Source organism: Protomyctophum parallelum, assembly GCF_964188405.1.
Source record: "Protomyctophum parallelum genome assembly, chromosome: 14".
In the NCBI taxonomy this organism is placed as follows: Eukaryota; Metazoa; Chordata; class Actinopteri; order Myctophiformes; family Myctophidae; genus Protomyctophum; species Protomyctophum parallelum.
The window spans coordinates 16,586,224-16,613,647 of record NC_139709.1 but is presented as its reverse complement, the minus strand read 5'-3'; the positions used below and the strand labels follow the sequence as shown (position 1 = coordinate 16,613,647).

The 27,424-nt window shown below is 43.1% G+C and overlaps 1 protein-coding gene across 10 annotated transcripts in view; it reads left to right on the top strand.

Annotated features, from left to right (window-relative positions):
* LOC310870755 (receptor-type tyrosine-protein phosphatase mu) overlaps window positions 1-22,331 on the top strand; it is a 255,299-nt gene extending 232,968 nt beyond the window's left edge. For 9 of the 10 annotated variants that reach the window (XM_083782041.1, XM_083782049.1, XM_083782048.1 and 6 more), the window contains 10 exons: window positions 4,495-4,611; window positions 5,837-5,991; window positions 6,728-6,863; window positions 8,746-8,895; window positions 9,631-9,804; window positions 11,196-11,327; window positions 14,779-14,904; window positions 17,643-17,806; window positions 19,434-19,569; window positions 21,240-22,331. In XM_083782041.1, coding sequence (XP_083638167.1) covers window positions 4,495-4,611; window positions 5,837-5,991; window positions 6,728-6,863; window positions 8,746-8,895; window positions 9,631-9,804; window positions 11,196-11,327; window positions 14,779-14,904; window positions 17,643-17,806; window positions 19,434-19,569; window positions 21,240-21,293 — 1,344 coding nt within the window. In that variant the 3' untranslated portion in view covers window positions 21,294-22,331. The remainder of the gene's footprint in view (window positions 1-4,494; window positions 4,612-5,836; window positions 5,992-6,727; window positions 6,864-8,745; window positions 8,896-9,630; window positions 9,805-11,195; window positions 11,328-14,778; window positions 14,905-17,642; window positions 17,807-19,433; window positions 19,570-21,239) is intronic. The other variant, XM_083782045.1, reaches the window with a different exon arrangement.
* Window positions 22,332-27,424: the final 5,093 nt, after the last annotated feature.

The following is a 27,424-nucleotide window of genomic DNA, read 5'->3' as shown; positions in this document are numbered from 1 at the left end:
CTCTCTCTCTCTCCCCCATTTATTTGTGAAGTGAAAGGTAACTGATTGATGGCCTTCATTACCAAAGAAGCATCCAGGCGACTGACTGCGGTTACATCTGAGTGGCTCTATAACAGGAGATTACACAGCGCTAGCTGCCAGCTCCTAGCACGTCCACCCCCAGAGTCTGAAGCATCTCTTAATGTTGTCCACACACTGGAGATGGCGCCGTTGTTTACCGGCGTGGCGTTTGTGACAGAAGTGCCCTGACTTCTCCCTCCCTCTTACATCACTGTGTCTGGGACCCGACGACAAGGAACTCCCAACCCAACTTTAGCCCTAATTTGTTTCCGCTCATCGCAAACCTCCTGCCTTCTGGTGAGGTTATAATTACCGCATTAACCCTGCCATGCCTATTTTGGGCGACTTGCAATTGGCTATTTTTGCTATTTGACTCGTACGGAAAATAGTCTCTCAAGACCTGTCTTCTGCCTATGAGTCTGTACTTTGAGTCTGTACTTTGACATGTCTTCTGCCTATGAGTCTGTACTTTGAGTCTGTACTTTGGAAGCTCTGAAAATGAGTAGAAAATGAAGCGGATGTCCTGCCAGATCCCTGACACTTTGCCTGCAGTCCTGTAAATACAGCCTACTGTAAAGAAGCCTATCTATAGCTAGCTGGTTAGCAGAAATGAAAATTCATAAAGATATTTAAAAATACATTTTCGTTACCACTGCATCGTGATTTGGTCGAATAACCTGCCGGTCTGGGGATCAGATGACAGCTTCCTGTTTTGAGGAAGATGTTGTCTATGAAGAGGTAGTCTATGTTGCAGAAACTATATACAACAAAAGCATAAATGGCTCAAGTGATTAAGCTGTTAAGGTCTTTCTAGACCCCGCCGGCGAGGGGATATATTGCGCTACAGAATCTTAAACACAAGTCACACGCTGCGCATAGTGGTGTTCTTTAAACACCAACCCTGCGATTTAGCTGATGTGCCCTTTTTTTGTTCTTCTTCTTCTTCCCGGGCAGGGAGGGGAGGGCTTTAACCCATTCTGAACGGGCACCCATTTTGGTGTCGGCATCATGTTATGCTTTAGCTATTTAAAAATAGCAGATCTACAAGCTCATATCGCGCCACCGAGTGGCGATACGAGCTTGTAGGTCTGCTATTTTTGAAAAAAATCAAAGAACGACTGACATTTTTTAGAATCTGATCTCAGGTCAGAATGGGTTCATCAGACCAGTGTGTGTCCGGCGGAAACCTCGTATGAATCTGATCTCAGGTCAGAATGGTTTAAATGTAGCAGAGCCTGATAATGATTCATGGGCCCCGATCTCCAGGCACCTCATTAGTCCGTTCCTCTACAGTAGTTGTAGCAGCCCGGCCCGGCTCCTCCCCACACCTTCTCCACACCTGCTTAGCTGCGCCGCCGTGCTCAGCGGGGGCCACGGGGGCCCCCAAACCGTCTGTTATATGATCCTTATCCAATGGCAGCCGCAGTTTGGTCACAGCGACTCTGCCTCCACAGAGCCGAAAGCAACCCCCCCCCCCCCCCTTCACAGACCTCCATAAAATCACTCTGCCATATCACAGTGGGCCATCTGCTCATCTCCGCTGCTGATGAACTGAGAATCTTGGCAGACACACACACACACACACAGATGCATGCGGCACACCGCACAGACGCGGTGCTGCAACTTAGCCTGACACAACCCAATGCTTCTATACACACACAGGGTGCAGACACTCACCCTGCTTTGATGTAACACACGTTTGCTTTGGAAGGGTGGCATGCTGACCTGTGTGTGTGTGTGTGTGTGTGTGTGTGTGTGTGTGTGTGTGTGTGTGTGTGTGTGTGTGTGTGTGTGTGTGTGTGTGTGTGTGTGTGTGTGTGTGTGTGTGTGTGTGTGTGTGTGTGTGTGTGTGTGTGTATGCGCGTGTGTGTGTGTATGCGTGTGTGTGTCCATAGTAGAATTTCAGAAATAGACATTGTGAGAGCCATTTTAGGTGGTCAAGAAAAATTGCCTGTTTTGTAATACAGTAGGCTTGTTTTATACAATGCTGTCGCACACCCACAATCTACATGCTCACAACACGTTGCAGTTTGCATTGTGAGCTTGCAGATTGTCTATTTCTTCTATTTTGGTTTAAATTTGGGAGAGAAATTTTATAAAATTACTAAAATTAAGAGTAATCAAATGTGTTTGAGTGTGCACCTTTTCCCCCTCATGCTGGATTATGAGCAAATCAGTTGGACTAACGCCACACAAAATAACATCTGTGTGCGTGTGTGTCTGTATGTTTTGTATGCGTGTTCGGTGTACCCTTGTGTAATTTTGCCGAAAGGCTAATCCCCCCCTCCCCCCTCATCCTCAACAACCCCCCCCCCCCCTCCCCCTCCACCCAACCAATACCAGGCATCTGATTTGGAGTGATCTAATAAGGTAATGGCTTTTGCCTAATTCAATCTGGCTGGAAACGGCCGGTGGATTTGTGATTGTCATCGGGGATTAGTCATCAGGGGTGTGAGAGAGAGAGAGAGAGAGAGAGAGAGAGAGAGAGAGAGAGAGAGAGAGAGAGAGAGAGAGAGAGAGAGAGAGAGAGAGAGAGAGAGAGAGAGAGAGAGAGAGAGAGAGAGAGAGGGAGGGAGAGCGGGAGGGAGAGAGGGAGGGTGGGGGGGGGGGCGGGAAGCTAGAGAGAGAGAGAGAGAGAGAGAGAGAGGGAGGGAGGGAGAGAGAGAGGGAGGGAGGGAGAGAGAGAGGGAGGGGGGGGGGCTAGAGAGAGAGAGAGAGAGGGAGGGAGGGAGAGAGAGAGGGAGGGGGGGGGGGCTAGAGAGAGAGAGAGAGAGGACCTGAAGCTCGCCTCCTCTCAATCCCCTGTTCCTTCTGTGTCACTCCACTAAGCCAAAAACCTCATTTCACTCATAATCACAGCATACAGTTGGGCCCCGGAAAACGAAAATTGAATCGAGCCCGCCGCTGATGTCACATTTATCCCCTCATCAAAAATGATTGTTCTCTGATATACCTCCGCGATCTCAACTGCTATTAGTGCTCCCAACTCCCTCACCATCAACACTTTAATTGAATGGCTGAGAAGCGGGGGTGGGGTGGGGGGTAATTTTGCACTCTGATGATACCTAATATAAGTGATAATTCCGGTGGGGAGTTTAAGATTTCTATTGGGAAATCTGCATGAAACGCTTGATGGTTTATCATTTCATTTTGGTTGTCATTATTTCCACCCTCATCACATTCAAGTAATTTAAAAATGAAAGGGAAAAAAATAAAAAGGTTTCGTCTGTGTGACATGTAGAACTAAAGATTGATGAATCGTACAGCCTTTCTTTTATCACTCTCAGCATTCTCTGGGCGGCAGTGGCTCAGGAGGTATAGAGCGTCTGGCCGTTTGGTTTGATTCCCCCTGTCTTCGTGTCGAAGTGTCCATGAGCAAGACACTGAAACCCTGAACATTCATGCTGTGTCGATGCAGTGATGTCGTGCACCAAAAACAGCCGATCTGCAGGCTTACAACGGGCAGCTTCGCGGACACTTAGTGAGCTTGTAGATCTGCAGCTGTATTTTCAATGTGTGAGACAGCACGCAACCAAATATAAATCAAGCATTTATTCACACCGTCAGTGTGAAAGTGTGTGTGAATGGGCGAATGTAACACACAGCAGCGTTTGGAGAAAGGCACTATTGAAATGCAGAGCATTTCCCATTCGTTGAACAGCACTGCCCTTGGGTTCTGTCCAACTTTAAACTCATTTTCCCATTATCAATGTGTGAATGAAAAAGCAATAATGTGGGAATGAGCTCTCCATCGATACATCAGATTCCCATTTACAGCCTCTCCTTGACCAGGAGCCGAGACTAATACAACGGCGAGCCTCATTTGGCCTTGGAAGAAACGCCTTAGAAAGTGAAATATCAGGTGGAAAATGGGGAGGTAATGTGACGTGACAATTGAATGTATTGGAGAAAGAAAATTACTTTGAATCGCAGTGGTCACGTTTAAATGAAAGGATTTTGTGTTCTTGTATGTTAGTCTGTATGTGCCTGTGTTCTTTCCGTAAATATAAATGGTAGCCTAAATAAATGGTGCATTTATATCCACAGCACCATTTAGAATTACATTCTCCCATTAACACACAGACGGCAGAGGAAACAGTGCAAGGTACCAACCTGCTCATTGGGAGCGTTATTTGTTTGGTCTCTTGCTTTGCTCAAGGACACTTCGACACACAGCCAGGAAGAATTGGGGAAATTCAAAGTGTGTGTGTGTGTGTGTGCGTGCGTGCGTACGTGCGTGCGTGCGTGCGTGCGTGCGTGCGTGCATGTGTGCGCGCGCATGTGTGCGCACATTTTACTTATTTTGTGAAAGTGTAGTGCAGATGCTAATTCTCTGGTTAACCTTGCACTGTCACACATGTGAGTAGTCCAACAGCAGTGTTCTACTGTATGTGGTTGTAACTGTAGTGTTTTTAATTTGTGTTCCATGCTCAGGTGAAGTGCTGTAAGTACTGGCCTGATGACACTGAGATCTACAGAGACATCAAGGTGACACTGATAGAGACCCAGCTGTTGTCGGAGTACGTCATCAGGACCTTTGCTGTGGAGAAGGTACATTCACTGTACATTCACATTTTCAACCTAGCATCTGCATTCTGGGCATGTCATTATAGTAGGTGAAAATAGCAGATGTACAAGCTCACAACGTGTGCACATTGTGACGCATTGTCACTGAAAGACTGACCTAGTGGTTACAACTGAAGAATGGCAGGTTCAGTCCCCAGTGTGTGACCAGCACCGACAACCATCCCATATTGTCGAACCTTCCACAGCAGAAATACTAATGATATACGTAGCTTGCAGAGTTAGTTCAGTCAGATATACTCGAGTGTGTTCATGCTATGCTCATGGTGGCATTCATGCGTATTACAGTACATTGGTACTACACATGTTCCATACTCATTTGCCTACGATGACGTGGCAGTCAGCTGACAAATTGCCACGTTATTTAAGCTCACCTCAGTCTCTGTTCTTCCAGCTGTCATCCTCCTGCTATATATGCTGTTATTTGTCCCCATGGACTGTTGGTATGCGCCAACAGTCCGCATACCAACCGCATACCAACAATAGCAGAGCCCACCAGTGGGCTCTGCTATTTGTCGTTCCCCATGGGGGGGGGGGGGGGGGGTTGTTATTGTATATCTATCTCCCTGCTCTTAATGTTAATGATGGTGTTCAATTATGCCGAGCAGGGAGAAAATGTAGCTGAGCCGAACACCAAGATAAAATATTTCATGAACATGTATATTCATTTCTATAATAAATATTGGTTAAGTCTATCCGTGAGTTATCTGACTGGACTTCCTTTGTGTGTGCGATATCGATCTTGCACATTTTTTTAAATAGGCCTGAAGTGGTTAAAAGGAGTTTATCCTCTGGTTATTTGCATTCAGGCAACACACCTATTCAGAGATACATCCAACGAGTGACAGTGGAACACATTTACATTCCTACGTTACAAGCAACCAATAGTATGGAGTGCAAGGGTCAATGTCATCATGTCCAGATGGTGACCTTGGGGCTTGATGCTTGACGGAGTGGGGCTGTGGGCCTCGCTACACAAAGGGAGCCTTGAATACTCCCTATTTACGATAGATAATTGAACCTCTGCTCACCCAAGTCTACAGTGCATTCAATCAATGTGTTTGCTATATAGCACAGACTCCTAACCTCATCTGTACACTGTAACAGAAGACGTTAGACTTCATTGGTTTTCTTACCCCTCTTTATCTCTCTCTCTTATCGTGTGGAAACTGTCAACTCTGCCGTTCCGCAGAGGGGGGCACATGAGATTCGCGAGATCCGGCAGTTCCACTTCACAGGCTGGCCGGACCACGGCGTACCCTACCACGCCACGGGCCTGCTGGGCTTCATTAGGAGAGTCAAGTCCAAAACCCTGACCAACGCCGGTCCCATGGTGGTACACTGCAGGTTGGCATGCACAGCACTCTGTCTCAGCCCCCTGTAGATACACTAACTGCATGGTCTGGTTTCATAGTGAGCTCTCTAAAAGTCGGACAGTGTCGGTTTGGAAAGTTTATAAAATAATAATAATAATACATAGAAAGGAAAAGAAAAGAAAAGACCCAAGCTTGTCATTAAAGCTGCTATAAGCAATAATTTGTCAAAAATTTAATTACCATTATTATTTTTAGGGATTCAGACAGCCAGCAATGGGTAGAACGCTCCCAAAAACAATTTAGTCTCTGTGACACATCTAGGGGCTGCAAACTGCATTCAAAGATTTTCCTAGAAGCTTTGCCATTGGTCGATTTGCCTATCTACTTCCTGATTGGTTAGTCATTGCTAGATGTGTCACAGAGACTACATTTGTTTTGGGAGTGTTCTACCCATTGCTGGCCATTAAAATGTTGACCTATTATTGCTTATAGCAGCTTTAAATCCAATTTTCATGCCACAGCAAACCTGATGCTGTTCCTTTGAGCTCGTATACATGTCAATTTTGAGGAAGTGTCTTTGTTTTGACCGATATCAATTGAACTACCCAAGGTCATGCGAATAATGCACCTGAATCCTACTTTACGGAGACCGTAACTTTTTATGCATGTTCTACTTCAAATGTCAATTACCCCTAATAAAAAACAAAGGTTTCTATGTCCCCGGGGCGTTTTTGTAATCCGTCTGATCTCCGGTGGGTTCCCTACAGTGCCGGGGCGGGCCGAACGGGCTGCTTCATCGTGATCGACATCATGCTGGACATGGCAGAGCGAGAGGGCGTCGTGGACATTTATAACTGTGTACGAGAGCTACGCTCGCGGAGGGTCAACATGGTCCAAACAGAGGTATAGTATGATGATACAGATAGCATGATACAGTTTGATAAGACAGAGACGTTACACTTTGATAAGACAGAGGTACAGTTTGTCTTGCCCAGACACACAGACACGCGTCGTTCGCAAATAAACACCAGATTGCATGCACCAGGGAAGCAACGTAGTTATTAGACCCTGTCTTGTTTATGGTTAACACGGTGTAGTCATTCATGCCACATAAAAAATATATATATATATATATATATATATTTATTTATTTATAATGACTGTTTCTGAGAAGACTAGCACGAGCACCCGCTAGCTATTTCGCAGGCTGCTGAGCTTGATGCGCGGCAGAAGTGGGACAATAGTGTCATAATAAAAAGGCCTTTCAGAGGCTTGTTAAACCAGAGCATTTAGCTCACATCGTCCACTCGCTGCCAACTTTAGACGACGCGGGCTGCCGAAGGACTTTTTTCGCTTTTCTGAACACGGGCCATCTGGAGGCATCCGTAGTCTCACTGAATGCATCATTTCACCGTAATTCCTTTTAAATCACAGGCGCCATTGGACTTAATGGGCAAATGTTTCATCGTTGACGTGCGAACTGGGATTTGAGTAACTGGAGACCAAATGTTGTTCACCCTGAGTCACTCTCCTCTCCGAGTTCGGTGACCTTCAAAGTGGGTGTGTGCGTGCGTGCGTGCGTGCGTGCATGCGTGCGTGCGTGCGTGCGTGCGTGCGTGCGTGCGTGCGTGCGTGCGTGCGTGCGTGCGTGCGTGCGTGCGTGCCCTCACAGGTGTTTGAGCTACAGTAGCTGGCACAGTTCCTTGCCCTGCGGTCATACACTCCAGCACAGTCTGCAGGCATGAAAAGCCTATGTTTAAACATATACTGTTTTATTGATCCATGCATTTCTCATTTGGCTGTTCAATGCCCAGGGCACAAAGCTGACCTCGGCAGGTAGACTAGAGGTCACACAGTTCACACCCTACTGGCCTCATCTCAAGGCCTGGCATCATTCCATCGTGCAAGATCAGTGACCCCTGTGCAAAGTGTGCGGAATTTGGTCCAAAGTGACAAGGGAGTGTCATCGGAAAATGTCACTTCAGAAAGGATATACATCAAGCCTAGAGCCGTCTCTGAGTCGTCTGTCTGTCAACATGACATTAAGGCATGAATAGAAATGTCATCTTTACATTGGAGAATTCCTCAGAGATGATGATGATGATGATGATGATGATGATGATGATGATGATGATGATGATTACAATGATGATAAACATGGTGAAGATATCGGGGTCATTGATGCACAGGGGTTCCAGTTCACCCTTTCAGTTGGTAGAATGGGAGTTAAAGCCCCATTGTGTCTTCTGATGAACACAGGGCACTGTGTTTACCGGGATGTTTCTTCTTTTATCAAAGCAGAGAAGAAATGAAGAAAAACTCTAGTTAAAATCCATTTATTGGTTTTTAAGACAAGACAGAAAAAACTAACTTACAATACATATAACACCACAAACGTACAAAAAAAAAAAAAAACTGAAAAAAAAAAAAAAAAAAGATTGTTACATACATTTTTCTAGGCATTTACAAGTGTCTCTCATTCACCTATACCCTTAAATATTGTCCATTTATACCATTTGTCCTCCATTTTTTCTTCTTGTAGCCTCAGACGGTGTGTCAGTTTCTCCATAAACTGTATCTCCTGAATTAAGTCCTCCCATTGTCCCTGTGTTGGAGGTTCCTGAAGTGTTTATTTTTTAATCGTTGTAAAGGGCATGAGTATTGTGCAACTTGATATGATGTTTCAAGTTTCAATTGCATTCTCCTTCCTTGAATTCCTTGATTTGTGACTGAGGACGTTCAGCGTGTCTCCTCACATTCCCACATTAAGGATGTCATTTTGCAGGAGCAGTACGTGTTCATCCATGACGCCATCCTGGAGGCGTGCCTCTGTGGCGACACCACCATTCCAGCCAGTCAGCTCCGCTCGGTCTACTACGACATGAACCGGCTGGACCCGCAGACCAACTCCAGCCCCATCAAAGAAGAGTTCAGGGTGCGTACAGTGTGCCAGCCTTTTGCCCTCACGCATGCATGCACGCACGCACGAACGCACGCACGCACGCAAAGCTATCAAAATTAAATAAATTGTATATTTTGGACTATATGGCAGTGGTGGTAACAGTTGGGTTTTTGATCCAGTGTTTTTAGTGTCTGTTTGTACAGTGTGTTTTAAAGTTGTCAGATTTGTCTGTGACCAGGTTGTGAAACAGTATGTTATGTGTGAGAAGATCATAGCATGCATGAAGAGTTTAGCTGCATCTGTTGTCTAGTGTTTGGCGGCAATGTCTGAATAAGCCTTCATATCAAATCACTCTGGATAAGGAGCATATCTCTGTCATATATACTGTATGTCTCTGCTTGTGGATCTGATACTTTTATGTGACGTTGTAGTTCAAATATGGACATAAGAGGTTTCTGCCCAACAGCAACAACATAATATATATATATTTTTTGTTATCAAATGTTTTTTATTTAAGACAATAAATCACAATAAGACACGTTAACACCATTAATGACTAAAGAAAACAAAACACACACAACACATAACAGCAAAAGCAAGGAACAAACAATCCCACCCACCCCTCCCCCCGGGACCAAAGATAATATATTTTTGTAGCACACTTTATATTGGAACCAACCTCAAAGTGCTAGACACACACGCAAAGTGCTAGACCTCTAAACGGCTCATGTTGTAAGGTGTTTGTCCCTGCTCTGCTTCCTGTGTTAGACTCTGAACATGGTGACTCCCACGTTGCGGGTGGAGGACTGCAGCATCGCCCTGCTGCCCAGGAACCACGAGAAGAACCGCTGTATGGACGTCCTGCCCCCCGACCGCTGCCTTCCCTTCCTCATCACCATAGACGGAGAGAGCTCCAACTACATCAACGCTGCCCTTATGGATGTAGGACTTTTCTCCGTTAAGACCAGTGTTGATTTCGTAATTTCGACTATGACTACTATATACCAGACTAACGCGTCGCTTGTGAGACAAAAAACGAACATCTGAAACATTTCAGATGACTAAATATGACCTGAGGCCGAATGCCTTCTAAATCAGTAGTTCTCACACCACATTTTTTCTAAAATTGTTCAAATCTGCTTTTTGAATAGCCAACGCTAAGATGCTTACTCCTTTTTAATGGGCTAGCTCAGCGACTCTCAAACATTTTCATTAGAAGCACCTGATTACATGCATTAAGCCACGGACGTCCATTTGATAACTTTTTCTTATTATTATATCAAATGTATTTGTTTTTATTGTTAAACTCTTGATGGATCTATTTGGTTCCATTTGAACACTCACGCTCATAACAGTCCATCTTGGACACCTGGTGGTCCCCAGACCTGACGTTAAGAAACAGGGGACTATAGCTGTTATATGGAAATAATAATAATAATTATTATTATTATACTTTTATATTTAACTTTTCAAAAAACAAGTTTTAATAAAGTGCTTTGCAGTCATTTAACAACTAAAGTAAAAATATACTGTATGCAATGCAGTCAATAAATAGGAGCATAGAAGAGACAATGAAAAGATCTGAGAAAAAAAAGATGAAGAAAAACTCTAGTTAAAGGCCATTTTATGAAAAAGTGTTTCAAAAGTGGAGTATTGTGCACCGTGAAATGACGTTTCAAGCTGACTTGACAGTTTCAAATGTATTCTCCTTCCTTGAATCCCTTGATTTGTGAAATGTATTACCGGTATGTAGCTATATATTCATTCCTAAATCTGCATGAGCATACAGAAAAACGTAGAAGTAGAAAACAAATAAACATGAATCATTTATGCCACAGCTCGTGGCAAGGTCTATGAAACAAGCTCCGAGCTCAGCTGTGGTCCAGGTTTGGGTCAGAAGGTAAATGGAGACCCAGACTGTGAGTCAGACAGACCACGGCGCAGCTAAACCCCCGGCCAGCCGGAGGCAAGCAGACAAGCGTCCAGAAGGCACGTCAGAAGCTCAGCGTCCTAATGCACTTTCCAAAAGACACGGAATCTCCATTAGAAAACAGCGCTCTGTAACAAACAGGTCAAATGATGGAGGTCATTTCTGAATCATCCTGAGGTTTATTCTCAGCAAGGCTACCGGACTGAAATAGAAAAATACATTATGTGCATTCAGCGGTGACTTTTAAACATATTTTCTTGTTTTTTTGAATGTCTGTCTGTCTGCATTTCTCTCTCTCTCTCTCTCTCTCTCTCTCTCTCTCTCACTCACTGTATATTATTCTCTGTCCTCTCTACAGCTCACTCTCTGACTTTGTCTATATATATATTTGTGTGTCCATCAGAGTTATAAGCAGCCGTCTGCGTTCATAGTGACCCAGCACCCGCTGCCGAACACAGTGAAGGACTTCTGGAGACTGGTCCTGGATTACCACTGCACCTCCATAGTCATGCTCAACGACGTGGACCCTGCGCAGGTAAACCCGACCTGGTATACACACGCGTTACGCACACATCCCACACATACGCACGCAGATGGATTGGAACTATGATATCGGACCGTGATATCTACCAAAAATGTAAGAATTCTAAATGGCACTTTTTGTGGCATGGGCCATATTTTCGTCAGTGCTAAACCCCTTATCCATAAACCTCTTTGCCTTTACTATTTAGAAAAACATTCACCTTTTTGACTATCCCAGCACACATCCATGGAGTACACAGTCACACATGCACATATAGTGTACTATAAAAAACTATATTATTATGTCGACTTCTTGTCAACAGAATATCCCTACTGCAGGCTAGTCTGACATGATATGATGACAGAATTGTGTTATTTTAGCGAAGGCATTTTAAGAATAAAAGGTACTTCGACAGGAATGGGACAAGTCCTTCGCTATTGTTGATTTTTGTCATCCCTACCCACAGTCCCATGCCTATATTTCTGCAAGGACACTGATTGGGCCAGGCTGTTTTTGGCATGGATAATGATTTCCCCATGGCTTCGACACCAGATGGTTACTGGAGCCTCCAAAATAAGATGCCACAAGGGGCAGCATTTTCCACATAAACTACACACATAAATCATACTATATGTATGTAATACATACTGTGTGCATGTATGGGTTTATGTGTGCTTTCAAGCTGATAAAAGTGAACTACCATTCAGCACGTGCACACAAATGCACGCCACACACGCACACGCACGCACGCACACACACACACACACACACACACACACACACACACACACACACACACACACACACACACACACACACACACACACACACACACACACACACACACACACACAAACCCCCAGAGAGAATATCCTAGGAAATGGCCTCCCAAACCGATAACATATTATGAAGTACTCCCTTTCATCAGAGCTCTGTATCTAATAAAGTCACACAAGGGCACAGTGTGTGAATTAGATTCAGGGGAAGAAGGAAAAAAAAGATTGCTTTTGTGTGTTCCTCTATAAGTCCTTATTCCTGGCCAGACAGAGAGAGAGGGTGAGAGCGGAGAGAGAGAGAAAGGAGCAGCAGTCTATATGTGGAATGAGTTACGAAGACGTTGGAACGGAAGGAAGGAGCTAGGGAAGAGAGAGGAGTTGCCATGAAACGGAGTCAGACGGATAGGCAGGCCTGTGGAGGAGGAGGAGAAGGCACTGCTGCTCCTGGTTTCTCAGCCTCAGGCTCTGTCATAACACCCAGGGATCAAAGCCTGAAGCCGGGCTTCTCTTCCCCACCAAATCCCCTTTCCCTCTGGTGACTGTCTCGCTGACGTGACTGGCTGGCTGGCTGAATGGATAGATAGATGGATGGATAGATGGATGGATGGATGGATGGATGGATGCATGAGCCTTTTCATTCAATATTCTCACTGTAGCCAGCCAAGGCAGCAGCACAGGTGGAGAGGGAGTGAGGGAGAGAGGGAGGTTATAGCAGGCGAGGGAGCTAGATATTATATTATAGCTTTCCTCCACCAGCACCTTTGTTTTTGTTTTTTTTAGATGTGGAAGTTGCGATCGGCTCTCAAAGAAAGCAAGTTCTTGTGTTTGTGTGTGTGCAATGCGTGCAAGTATTTTCAATAATTTTACACGTTTTTGGCAAAATAATAATAATAATAATAAATAATAAATAAAAATATATATACAAAAAAGGAAAAAAGGGAACAACAAGAAGAGACTAATCTATGTAATAAAGGTTATTCCTATTTTTACTCCCCAGATCGTATGTTGCTTTAACATTGTTGCAATTGTTACAACACTTGTTGCACCATTTAACCCTGCTGAACAGGATCAGTCCCTTGAAGTATAGCACGAAACGTCCTGAAATTATTCCAGCCAATTACAATGTGCCTGTCCCTCTGGGTTGTGGGATCTATTCTAAACAGCCGCCACAGTCCTCCCGGTTATGGGATTGATTGTAAACACATCTTTGTGCAAGTTGTTAGTACTAGCGACAAGCGGCAAGATGCTACAACGTGCACCTTTAAAATACACAAGGAATTGGATGAAATATTCTGTGTTCTTGCCATCGGCGAGCTTCACCTCTGCCAAGTGGTTTAGCCTGCCGTGTTCCGGGGCCCTCCTGTCTCGGCCCTCTGAATCATTCAGGGTCTGCTCCCTCACGGTGCCCCTGGCAGTGAGTCTTGAACCTGTCTGAGTCCATGTGTGCAAACGGTGCATACCATATGTTTTTGCATGGCTGCACAGCCAGAGTGTTACTTAACACTCTGGATTGTACTGCCGTGTGCGTGCTTACTTGCGTTCCACCCAGGCGGCGTTAACGATGCGAGTTTGTGTTCCTGTGTATGGTTCACATAACCTTCAGTTCCGTAGCCCTGCTCCTATACAGTACACAGCCCCCTCTGTCTCTCCATGGGCTCCATTAGTGTTGGTCTGATTTCACCACACAAACCTATTCCATGTCCCTATTCTGGGCATGTCATGTGTAATACTGTAGGTGAACATTTGATGAAAACAGCAAATATACAAATGAAAATGCGTAATTTTTGTTGAGCGGAGCAGCGTGGCGTGACACTTAATTTAGCCTTTAGAGTCCTGTGATGTTTGACTGTGCTCTGCAGGTGGATGTTTTTAACTGGGTTTGTCCTCCTGAGGCGAGCGGGAAACGGGGGAGATTTTTCGGCGCTCTTAGGAGAGGGTCCCTGGGGCTTCCCGCTCTCCCCTGCACTGTTTCAAAGCTTTTGCCAAAGCAAAGTCAATAATACACCAAGGGCATGAGTGAGAGCTTTTTAAAAAGCCGCTTTTGATCACACAGTCTTTCACATAGACAGATTTTCCCTAGAACTGAAATAAAAGCAGAGAAAAAAAAGAAACCTGATTTATGTTTTGTTTTTTTAAAGATCAGCCAAGGATTTTTGACCAAACATTTCTCAGTTTGACATTCCGGTGAAGACAAAACAAAGGGGCTCCATCAATTAGCAAAAGTCTCTTACAGTATGTGTTGGTTTTGAAGTGTGTTCAAAGTTCAAACGTTAAAAAAGATTCCGCCGTTCCTTCTGTATCACAGATCAATGCTTGACATTGAATTCAGAGTCTGCCTCTCCATCTCAAGCACTTTGCTGCTCTTTCCTGACCCTGAATAAAATATAGCAGTTGTCTTTGAATCCCCCAAATGCTCTAAGTAATGATCTTAAAGAGATCAAACTCTTGTCACTGGTTTCAGTTGAACTGTGAAACTGTTTGGTAGAAGGAATCACAACTAGCGGATCAACTTACCTCCTCTCTGTTTTTTTGTCTTCTTTTTCTCTCCATCTTTCTCCTTTTCTCTCCCGCTCCCTCTGTGTCTGGGTGTGTGCACGTGTGTCTTTGTGCATATGTACGTGCATACCTGTGTTTGTTGGGCGTGTGTGTACTGTATGCTTGTTTGTGTCCGTGCCTGTTTGTTTTAGTTGTGTCCACAGTACTGGCCAGAGAACGGCGTCCACCGTCACGGACCCATCCAGGTGGAGTTTGTCTCTGCCGACCTGGAAGAAGACATCATCAGCAGAATATTCCGCATCTATAACGCTGCTCGGGTATGTGCCGCGCGCCAGACAGACTGTTTATGAGATTATCATCATCATCATTTTTCAACCGCGGTCGAGATCATGGATTTTCACAATGCCACGCCAGACTTTCCGGTCCTTCATTGCCATGTCCAGTTAATGCTTACTGATGCATGTGTCCCTAGCAATGAGGGAACGACAGTTTTCTACCTCTGGTCTGTTTTGAGGCAGGATTCCAGAGAAGAAGGGAAGATATAACCTCATTGTCAGCTCTGTAGCAGTGGCCCGGCAAACTGTGTACGGACTAGTAGTGTAGAAACACAGGGAATGTTGTGGTATATTAGATTAGTTGATGGGTGGCTCTTCCAAGACAGATTTTGCGCTCTCATTAGAATTTGAGTCATGAGATTATAGAGTTGTTGTTTTTTAACCACTTTCAACCTTGCGTCCCTACTATGGGTAAAAATATAAAATCCAAACATTTCAGAAATGTAAAAAGACTTTCAAAGCGCATTGCATCGCGATGTGTTGTGAGCTTGCAGACCGACTATTTTTGTTGTGTGACGCCATCTTACAGTATGACAAAATAGGGCCTAAGTGGTTAAAGCTTAATTTGTGACATTGTAGGTCCTAATCCATCACATACCTCCAGTTCCATGTCATTGCCTCTCCTAGCATTCACTCTTCATTGTCCTGCACACTGCAAAGTTAAAATTCCCTTCGCATGGACGTGGAGTTTATTAATAGGCTACATCAAAGCCCTCTTTCATGACTTTGTGAGCCCAGCAGCTATGGCGACAGGGTCATTCTATTCCTGAAATGATCCATCCATTTCACAATGGATGGACAAAAGTATTACTGTCCAAGTCTCAAACGTTACAAGCTATTGGAGACTCAATTCACCCTACTGAAAAATGTATGAACTTAGCTGAACTGAGTTAAACTGAGCGAATGGTATTGTGGGTTCTTCTAACACGGTGGTTTTCTAACTTTTTCCATTTCAAGGAAAAGGGCAGGTCAGAATCAGTCAACAGCCTCTATAACACGTGTTATAGAGTTGACAGACAATTATATTGCTCAATTATTAATTATGTAATTGATTAGAAAATTATTGTAGCCTACTAATAAGTACTAATGTAATAAACTGAAAGATGATTCATAACTGCATAATCTTTGGCCCGCTGGGGCATCAGGATAGTCTATTGAAATGAAATGATGGGTCTGCTTAGAATCCAGTGCCCTGTGATGACATGCAGTATATCCCACCCACGGACCCCCAACTGTTCATCATCCCCACAATTAAATCTATAAACTATGGTAGACCCGACCAATATATCGTTCTGGCAGATATATCAACACTTTTTTGACTTTTTTGATTATACCGGTTTTGGCAATTACGAGTCTGATTTATGTCCCGGTTTTGAAGTACTTTCAAGCTGACGACCCTGGGCAAGTGGGCATGTAAAATATTACAATGTCGTAATGGGATGTGTTTTGACTGTGAGCTTATAGATTCATTGGCAATTTTTTGTTGAACAAAATAAATTTCAGTTTATGTGTGTAATTCATATTTCATATAAAAACAAATTGATTAGATAATGTTGCCAATATATCGGCTAAAACATTGGTAATCGGTGGTCTAGGACTCCTCCGACATCAGAATCGGCATCGGACCAAAAGCGATTTGATTTGAGGGCCCCAATTCTCCTCCCCTCCTTTATTCTGCCAGATGAAATATAAGATATTAAAGCCTGTTAAGTGAAACTCAGCGTTATCAAATCAGATCATCGACAAGTGTTATTGATAGTTTGGTGTGTCTGTGTGACGAATGGACAGAGTCTGTATCTTTGATTACCTGTCTGTCCGTCCTTGCCTGGGACTAACAGTAGTCATCTATCAAGCTGTCGATCAGTACCCATCTATCAACTCAACGCATCTCTCCAATTACTTGTCGCTGTTATCTCTCTCTTGTCCTGGTTGTTGTCACAATGTTGGGCTTAGTTGTGTGTGTGTGTGTGTGTGTGTGTGTGTGTGTGTGTGTGTGTGTGTGTGTGTGTGTGTGTGTGTGTGTGTGTGTGTGTGTGTGTGTGTGTGTGTGTGCGCGTGCGTGCGTGCGTGCTTGTAATTAAAGGCACATGTCAGCAAGACATAACACCAATCTCACATCGCCCGAAACAGTACAGCACCTTTCCAGACACCCTCCTAGAATGAAAGAGTGATGGATGGAAGTAGCCAGGCCCAAACTTGCACTGGAAGATGCTTCTGGGAACATACTGTATACCTCACTAAGATACTTTACTCTAAACCAGTGGTTCTCAGCCTCTTCTGGATCAGGGCCCACTCCAAAAAGTGTTCACAGCTACATCTACAAGCTCTACAAGCTCCATTTAGTTTTTTGTTTTGTGTTTATGTGTACTGTGCACATCTTTGAATGTTTATAATTTTTTTTACTTAAATATTTGCTTCTGGGGGGTCCCTGGAACAAAGATATTTTGAGATGGGGGTCCGCGGCCAAATACATACAACTAATTTTGGGGGTCCTTGTCATGGACAAGTTTGAGCACCCCTGATATAGAAACATACGTTTTTCAGAAAACTATTTTTTCTTCTTTTAAAAAAAACCCCCAAAATGGTTATATTATCATTACAATCTAAGTGTCTTGACAATTATTTGGGGGGCTATACTTCCAATATCCTCATGGTGCACCAAAACATCTCTCTCTCAATCCCCCCCCCCCCCCCCCCCCCTCCCCCTCCCCCACCGCCAGCCTCAGGATGGCTACCGCATGGTGCAGCAGTTCCAGTTCCTGGGCTGGCCCATGTACAGGGACACGCCCATGTCCAAGCGCTCCTTCCTCAAGCTCATCAGACAGGTGGACAAGTGGCAGGAGGAGTACGATGGCGGGGAAGGACGCACCGTGGTGCACTGTCTGTACGTTTACACACACACACGCACACACACACACACACACACACACACACGCACACACACACACACACACACACACACACACACACACACACACACACACACACACACACACACACACGCACACACACACACACACACACACACACACACACACACACACACACACACACACACACACACACACGCATACACACACACACACACACACACACACACACGCACACGCACATGCACATGCATACACACACGCACTTGCACGGCCGCACGCACACCAAAAATACACTACCATACCATCATCTGCTGTCAAACCGATCGTGTACCATTGTATTTCACACACAGTAAATTACCCACTTTGGTTAAATTTGTACACTTTTGTAGTTGGGAGACAAATGTATTAAATATAACTGAGTATTTTACTGTGCAGTTACCCTCTAATAGGGTGCATTCACACAAGACGTGCCCATTAAAATGTCCAGAGCCACGCATTGAAGAATGTTCAACTCAAGTGAGTTTTGCAGAAGCGAGCGACGTGCTAAAGAACATGTCTTGTCCACAAATGTCGAGTGTGACCAAAGTCACCAACCAAAAGTGTCTTTCTCATGGTGTGTCGCCAATTCGCAGTCGCCAATATAGCACTCGCACTGGATTTCTTGACGCTGCGTCCAGCTTTATATTTGAAGAAGTGGACCACTGAGCCTGAGGACATTGTGTGGAGTCTATGAACGCGGGAACAGAGTGATCTTCTACTTCCCGCTATTTCATGCGACATGATTATTTTTATCACATCCTTGTCCTGTGGGAATGTAGCTTGACACTTTCACTCCCAGCTCTCCGTCTGTCTCTCTGTCATTTTCTGTGAAACAAACATCGGAGCATACTGTCTGTCAGTTACACTGAAACCAATCCCACGGCGCACTGGGCTGTGTGGAGTTTGCCACACTCCGCCAACACTCCCAACATCATGACTTCTGTCTGCACGTCTCCCAGAATGGCCATGATGTAAACTCACAGCAGTCTGCTGTCTACAAGTTACTCACAAACTCACTTTTGAGTACTCAAGATGCTCTCCCCAATCCATGAGCTTGCTGATGGAATTATTAAAGAAGAAACATCCCCACCTAGTGGCTCAAAACGTGTACTATGTCAAAAGAGTGGATCTTTCATACACTTTTGCTTTTACTGGGTACGGAGACCAGCCGTCTATAAGAGGGTCTGTCTTTGTGTGTTTGTGTGCTCACTGCCAGTAGGATAACTTAGTACCACTACTTCCACTAATGTTTTTCACATTATGTTTTTGAACTATTCAGTTAAACAGTCTTTATTGTGCTCACTGCCAGTAAGATAACTATTCAGTTAACCAGTCTTCATTTAATTTCTTTACACCTATTCTTCTAAGACACAGCCTTAATTATAATTAAAACTTCACGGCAGCGAGAATTGATTTCTAGTTGTGCGCCAGCTCTCTGTCTGCAGTTGTTTAGCGCAGTAGAAAGTCCTCAGTCAGTCTAGCCACTCAGCACTAACACTGTGTGTGTGTGTGTGTGTGTGTGTGTGTGTGTGTGTGTGTGTGTGTGTGTGTGTGTGTGTGTGTGTGTGTGTGTGTGTGTGTGTGTGTGTGTGACTACAGAAACGGCGGGGGGCGCAGTGGGACCTTCTGTGCCATCAGCATCGTGTGTGAGATGCTGCAGCACCAGCGCTCCGTCGACGCCTTCCACGCCGTCAAGACGTTGAGGAACAACAAACCCAACATGGTCGACCTCCTGGTGAGCAACATTATTACACTTACTAGTGTTGTTTTTCATTTAGTTTTAGATAGTCTTTTGAATACGATTTAATTTAGTCATCATTAGATCTCTTCTCCACTAGTCCCTCCATAACATTTTAGTCAGTATATTTAGTAATAGTTTTAATCATGGGATTTTTTATTTTTTATTTAGTTTAGACAGGAAACACTCACGTCAAAGTAGAGTGACCATTTATTGCAACAAATGGTATACAGTTAAACTTGGCGTTAAAGGCTCCGCGCTCTCTGAGGCTGGGGTGGAGGAGGCAGCTAAGCATCAGCGGATGTGAGGCAGCAGCAAGACAAGCACAGGTGAAGTGAATGCAAAGCCGTATTTAAAGGAACCGCTATGTTTGAGCCTGACTTCTGATTGGAGTTTGAGTATGTGTGACTATCGATCAGCTGAGATGCGAATGAGAAATAGGAAGCGAGGCTGATTGATACAATCAGCTGACTGACAGCGTATTACCTAGCTTAGGCATGCAGACTAACGTGTCCCTGTATAAACTATACAGGTTTCATTTTTTGTCAGTGTCTGTCTACAAGTGTTAATTGTGAGCTTGTAGATCGGCTTATTCTTTTAAACATTTGAATATGGATGTCACCCATTTTCAGCCTATCTTCATATAATTGGTCCTCACTAATGAAAATATGGTACAATTATTTTATGTAAATGTACTTAGTTACTTTCCACCACTACAGATCAGTTGTTAGTGTACATTGTCCACTGAGGGCAGCGTTCACAGTCTTCTACTTGGCCGGCCAGTCACCAGAAATCTATTGATTCTTCTATGGAGCTGAGTCGATGTTACACGGGTGACTGGCGCACAAAAAAGTTTTTGTGCTTTTCTTTTAAACTTTTTGGTGGGCACTGCACATCAGAACAACAGAGCCGATCAGACTTTACTTATGCCTCACCACGTCCCTATCGAACAGTTTGCACGTCTTTCAGTGACCAGAATGGAGGACAATCTTCTAACAAAGGTATACCTGGGCTGGAACCTTAAAACATTGCCCACAGTCATTTAGGGTTCAGCGACTTGTCAACCAAATTAATGGCTGTGGATACTGCTTTAGGTGCTTTGCACATACCAATGATTTTCCTTGAATAATTTGTCCCGTACTTTGGTACTAAAATCAATATGAATGCCACACTTCTGTGAGCCAGACGATCAGAGATCTCTGCCTCCAAATACGTGTGGTGACGTCTAAATTCAATGCTGGGGGTAGAACTGGATGGAAACAATTTTGAAATGAAAAAGATAACTGCACTGCAGAACCAATGCAAATACTGTACATCAGGGCGGTCCATCATACTGGCATGTTGATATCATTGTTTACAAAGCAGTGTACGTAGGTTTGTTTGAGGCTATTCTTGCCCAAATATTGAAATGCGTCACCAGACGACACCCAGGCTACTGTATGCAAGACTACGAAAGCCATACTTACAAATCATCTTTTATAGAAATAAATACACCAGGCAGGACTATTGATGTTTCTGAGACAGTGAGACATGTATAGGCCGTTTGCATACTTGTTCCTGGTTTTCACAACGTAGAGGTACTGTACAGTATCTATTCCTCATGAGGAAACACAAATAAAGGGAATTGTCAGTACGGTAACATCTGTTTTTATTTTTCCATTTCCCAGGACCAGTACAAATTCTGCTATGAAGTGGCACTGGAGTACTTGAACTCTGGGTAACAAAGAAGTGGCCAAAACCTGTCCAGAAGAACTTTTATCAAAGATGTAAGGTTTTGGGGACGATGCTGAGGGCTGCAGTTCACACTGCGTGTCTGTTTGCGTCTATTTTGTCACCATCGAAACCCAACGGAAAGGCACGCACGCACGCACGCGCACAAACACACACAGTACCTGACTCTCTTGACCAGCTGTCTTGTTGTTATTGATCATCTGTTGCCTGATTTATACGTGTGTTGTGCGCCGTGCTACACGCCGAAAATATCCGATCGACATGTCTGACAAAAATAGCCGATCGACAAGCTTGTCTATCGGCTATTTTCAGCGCACGGCACCTGTGCGCAAGTGAGTATAACTCCGGCTTATGGCTCTAGGTGGGAAAAGGCCGTAATTGTACGTACCATGTTAATATTTCAGCCAGTGATGGTCAATGTGCCAGCTGAGGACTCCCAACGGGAACACATTTTTTTCCCTCTGCAGTGAGTTGTCTCTTCTCTGGATCCCTCTCTCTCTGTCTCTCTCTCTCTCTGTCTCTCTCTCTCTGTCTCTCTCTGTCGCCTGTGGTTTTTGCCTTGATCCTCAAAGGACGATGAGCATTAATTATTTTCAATGGAATGCGATAACGCTGTACGTAATGTAACGTGTTTCATTTTTACTCTCTCTCTCTCTCCATCATGTTTTTTGAATAACGTCGTCATTATGAAGGGTTCCTTCAAAGCAGGACCCAAAGCCTAAATGTTATTAAATGTCCTGTACAATGATGACGTCAAGATTAATATTATTATTATTGCATCAGATATTGGGGACAGCTGACACAGTCTACATTCGCTTACCCTTATTTCCTGTACAGGGATCCAAAGCTTTATTTGCACTTCCATTTGATTCTCGTTGTGCATATTGTACATATTTCTGTAGATTATTTATTCATGGTATGTACTTTTTGTGACTCTGGGTAAGTGACAATCATGTTTTATGGGTTTGTTGATTTTATGAATTGTATTGTGTGCTTTTTTTGGGGTCATCTTGTATGATGAATCAGTTCCATTGTAAAATAAATATATAAAGTATCTACAATATAAACATTGCATCTATGTAAATGATGTGTCTCTTTCTGTGCGGGCTGTGGCAGTTGATATTATAGTGACATCTATTGCCAAGTCTCGGTATAGCAGAAACATTTCATGACTACAAACATTCTTAATCAGCTTATTATTATTTTTGATATCACAAAATGGTACAGATAACCAGCTAAGACCTCTGATTTTGGCATCAAGGTGAGAGCTTATTTATGTATTTATTTTAATAAATCACATATTTGGCTCAGTCGAACCTTTCATTATTTATGTCAGCAAAAAGGGCTTTTTAAAAAAAAATATCCCACGATTTTGTAAACCATTTTTTCACCCAGTGTCAATTATCGAATGTAATCCTGGGCGCTACACTTCCTCTGCCAACCTGGGGGGGGGGGGGGGAGGGGGCAGCGGACTGACCTCATGCTTCCGTCTATGCATCTATGCATGAGGAGTCCAAGCTGCTTCTTTTCACCTGACGGGAGAGTTTCCCCGGCCGGACATAGCGCGTGGAAGGAACACGTTATTCCGACTAGCTGTGAGGCGACAGCACTACCGACTGTGCCACCGTGAACCTTTACTGGATTGCTTTACATTTTTTATGATTTTACTTCTACTCCACTAGATCTCAGAGACAAATATTGTACTATTACTCCACTAAATATTTTTTTTTTTTACTTTTGTTACTAGTAGTTAGTAATACTTTAGTTTGACACTTGCTTAGGTCTTGAATCAAACCTGGGACCTTTGCCTTGCAGGCGGGCTCTAACCATTCATAGTTATGGCCTTATTCTTAACCTTTTTTTTGTAAATGAATGCCCTACTTGATCATACTACAGCGTCACACAAATGTAGTATCAAAAGTAGCAGATATAATTACAAATATTTGCGTCTGGGGGTCCCTGGATTTTTTATATGGGGGTCGGCGGCCAAATTAATTGAGGGGTCCTTGACATGAAAAGGATTGAGAACCACTGATATAGGAACATACGTTTTTCAGAAAGCTGATTTAGAAGACATTTGTCGAGTTGGACTCAGATAATTAATTAATTACCTGTAATAGTAAATGGTTATCATGATAGTAAATGGCCTGTTAGATGGCAGCTGCAATACTCATGTTGTACATTGCCGGCTGGGAGTTGACAGGATCAAAGTTAATTATATATAACTATACATCATGGTCAGTTGGTCACCACATTGTGCTGTCTGTTACACACATGTCCAAGTCTATTAAAAAATGGCACCATGCACTAAAACTGCTGTAATTATTTAACATGGGCTTCATGCTCATAATTTCATTCCAACACGGTGCCCTTGAGGTCAAGATACTGCCAAAATGTAAAACATGCAAAACTGTGGCATTGTGAGATTGAACGAAGCCAAATCTGTGTCAAAGGCATTATCGTGCTTATTACTTATTGCATAGTTATATCATTACGCATGGATCTGTGAATTTAACAAATTAAATATTTCCATTATAATAGGCATGGACAAGAATGAAAATTGAATAATAAATCAAGACATTAAATAATTTAATTAAAATGTGTATGTCGTTAACATTGTATTCATTAAGGGCCAAAAATTTACCCATGCATTAACTGAAATAAAAGTAAATGATCCTATAAATGAAATTCAAAGCAAAAGAAGGACATGTGCCGTACAAGGTTCTTGTACAGCAAAGACAATCATCATGACTTAAATTTGTGATGCTTCAATGATGATTAATTTACAAAACTACCTGATATCACATCTGAAGGACATCCACCAAATTAACAATGCAAGCCTGTATCCAATCCAATCCAATTTTATTTATAGAGCACATTTAAAAACAACAGAGTTGGCCCAGGCCCAGGCCGGGCACCTACAGTAGGCTGCAAATCCAGCCTGACAGCGTGTTGAGGGTTCGACTCCCGATCCCGTGTCACTCCTCATCTCTCTCTCCCCCCATTTCCTGCCAGCTTACTTTGTCACTATCAAATAAAGGCAGAAAAGCCCCCCAAAAAACAGAGTTGACCAAAGTGCTCTACAGAAAATGTTGAAGAGACACAATAAGAGTACAAGAAACACGAGTCAGAAATAAGCATAAAATATGAACTCAAGCAATCACTCTGGATTAAATAAAAAGCTTTGTAATAAAAAAGTGTTTCAAGACGAGTTTTAAAAACAGAGTGAGGGGCCAGACATAGGTATGGGGCGTTCAATCCAGAGCTTATGGGCAGCCACAGTAAAGGCTCAAGTACCCAAGCACAATTTGTTGGAAAATTGTCTATTTTTTTCACCAAAGTGGTCATATTGTGATGGTTAGGGACATTGCTCCAGGATACCTTCATAATGAAGAGATGTTCTCATCCAGTCTGGGAACACAAATGAATGATCCTCCAATCACAAGCCTTCTAGTTTGCAAACCAATTGGCATCCCCACATTTTCATTATGTATCTCTTGGTGGTTCCTTTCCCAATTAGCAATGGATATGCCATATTGTTTAAATAGCAACAACACTCATGAGACATTCACTGCTATGACACTGACAGCTTCAAAGAAACACATAAACATAATCTCCATCTATAAGACATGCAGCAGTCGCATATCTTGTCTTGTCACTGCCGCAAATAGTCGATCTACAAGCACACAACAAATCGCATTGCTATGCATTGTATGAGCTTATAGGTTGGTTATTTTCGGTATCGTAACAATGTGACACGATGACGTATAAATCAGGCTTTACTCTCAGGTCAGTGTGGGAGATGTGATACAATATTAAATACATTTTATTTGCATGTAAAAAAGTGTCCTTTTTGTCAAATGCCATTTACAGTAGTAGGAGTAGGGAGGGCCTTGTTTGTATAGTCTGAGGGCCCACATACAGTATTTGAGCGTTAACCTATACACATTTTAGTAAATTGTCTATTATTGACCTTTCAGCCCAGGGTTCAAAAAGTCCATGCAAGAGGTGTAAGCGCCATAGACATACAGTAGCCTACAGTAGTTTCATGTGGCCCGCATTGACCACATCGCATCTGAGTGGACCCAGTGTTGTTATGCTACTATCAGAAAGAATGTAGCCTCGGGGACCGCATGTGTTTTGTTTTCAAAAGAAGAAGAAAAGCCTGGGTAAATGAGACAGGAAAGTGGCTTAGGAGTGGGAGTGAACCTTGTATTTCGCTAACCAATAACATTACAGAGGGGCGTCGCTCCAAATTTGGTGACGTTAGTGGTCGCCGCTGTGTTCTATCAGGGATGGGAGGAGGAAGGGGCGGGCACGCACCTAGGATCCACCAACTGTTTACGGCAGTAATTTTTAATGAGAAGAAGTTCTGCTACTCTAGACCAATCACACAGGCTGGGGCAGGCTAGAAAGAATGTGAAATATAGGTATAGTCAAACAGACAGACAGACAGACAGACAGACAGACAGACAGACAGACAGACAGACAGACAGACAGACAGACAGACAGACAGACAGACAGACAGACAGACAGACAGACAGACTCATGCACGTATGTGCACACACACACACACACACACACACACACACACACACACACACACACACACACACACACACACACACACACACACACACACACACACACACACACACACACAGGAAGGGTGCCTTTGAAAATCCTTCTAATCTAAAGGCACAATAATGAGTGGCGTCCACATTGTATTCATATTACAGAAACCTAATGCTAACATTGACTAATGGAATACTCTGGAGCTACTACACTTTTTTCCCATTTTACAGTCATGTGTTGAGGTCTAGCATTGTCTGTTTTGGCTACAAATTTCCAGCCTGGTTTAATACCGCCACCTAGTGTCATATTCTAACATCACAACCATAACCCCTTTCTATAAGCTTGCCATGTGTTCTGGCCTGGTGTGGTTGGCCTCTCTGAAAATTATTTTTAGGTCATTTTATCATTGTATACTTAGTGAAGTTGGAACAACGCAGGTTCAGGAGGGAAGACCTAAACCGGAGAACAATCTCCTCCCCGCCCTAAGCAATCGCCTCCACTTTGGCTGATATCATCTCACACTCACAGTCAGTCACCCGATTCAATCATTCTGATTACCTACAGCTCCTCCCTGAAACCAATCAAGAGTTGTATTTATACACGACCACCTCCACCTGGCATTCTCGATCAGTTTCTTGCATGGCACACACAAGCCTGCATGCATAAAGGCTCACCAGCGTGTTTCTGTCAGAACGATTTAATACTTAATTACTTTTGCCTGTAGGCTACACCATTCCATTTTGTTCATGAACCGGTCGGAACTTCCTTTTCCCTCAAACCGATTTTTCTCAATAAAAGCTAGAGAATTACACAATTGTCATTTCAGATATCCATAATGTCATTCTTCCTAGGAGAAATGAGTATGACATCACTTTTTCCATTCATGTGTATGGGGCTTTTAGTTTTGGATATCCATAACTGCATTCTGGATATCTATAATTCAATTCTTACTAGGACAAACTACAATTTCATATATCTAAAATGCAATTCCTACTAGGAGAAACTACCATTTCAGATATCCAAAATTAAAAAAACATTCCAGGTAGGCCTATCCAGAATTAGGCTACATTTTGTATATCCAAAAATACATTGTGACTAGTACAAATCGAATTATGGATATCTGCAATTCATATTTTGACTAGTACAAATGTAATTTCAGATATGCAATTTTAGTATTATAGCTATAGGAACAATATATATATCTGGTAAATAAGATGCCATTTTAACTTAAAAAGGCTCCGTTGACTAGTATCTACAATTCTATTTTAGATATCGCAAATAGCATTTCTCCTAGTACAAATTGTATTCTTACTAGTCATAAAGTATCTGTAATTACATTTTGACTAAAATTTTAAAACGGCATTTTCACTAGTCAAAATGCCTATTACAGCTATCTATAACTTCATTCATACTAGTAGAAATTATATTTCAAGATATGTATCTCATTACAATTTGTCCTAGTCAAAATCCTAGCCAAAAGTGTAGTCTACATACTATAATGTACATCATTTACATTATTTGCATTGTTAAAGTCCTTATACTCACA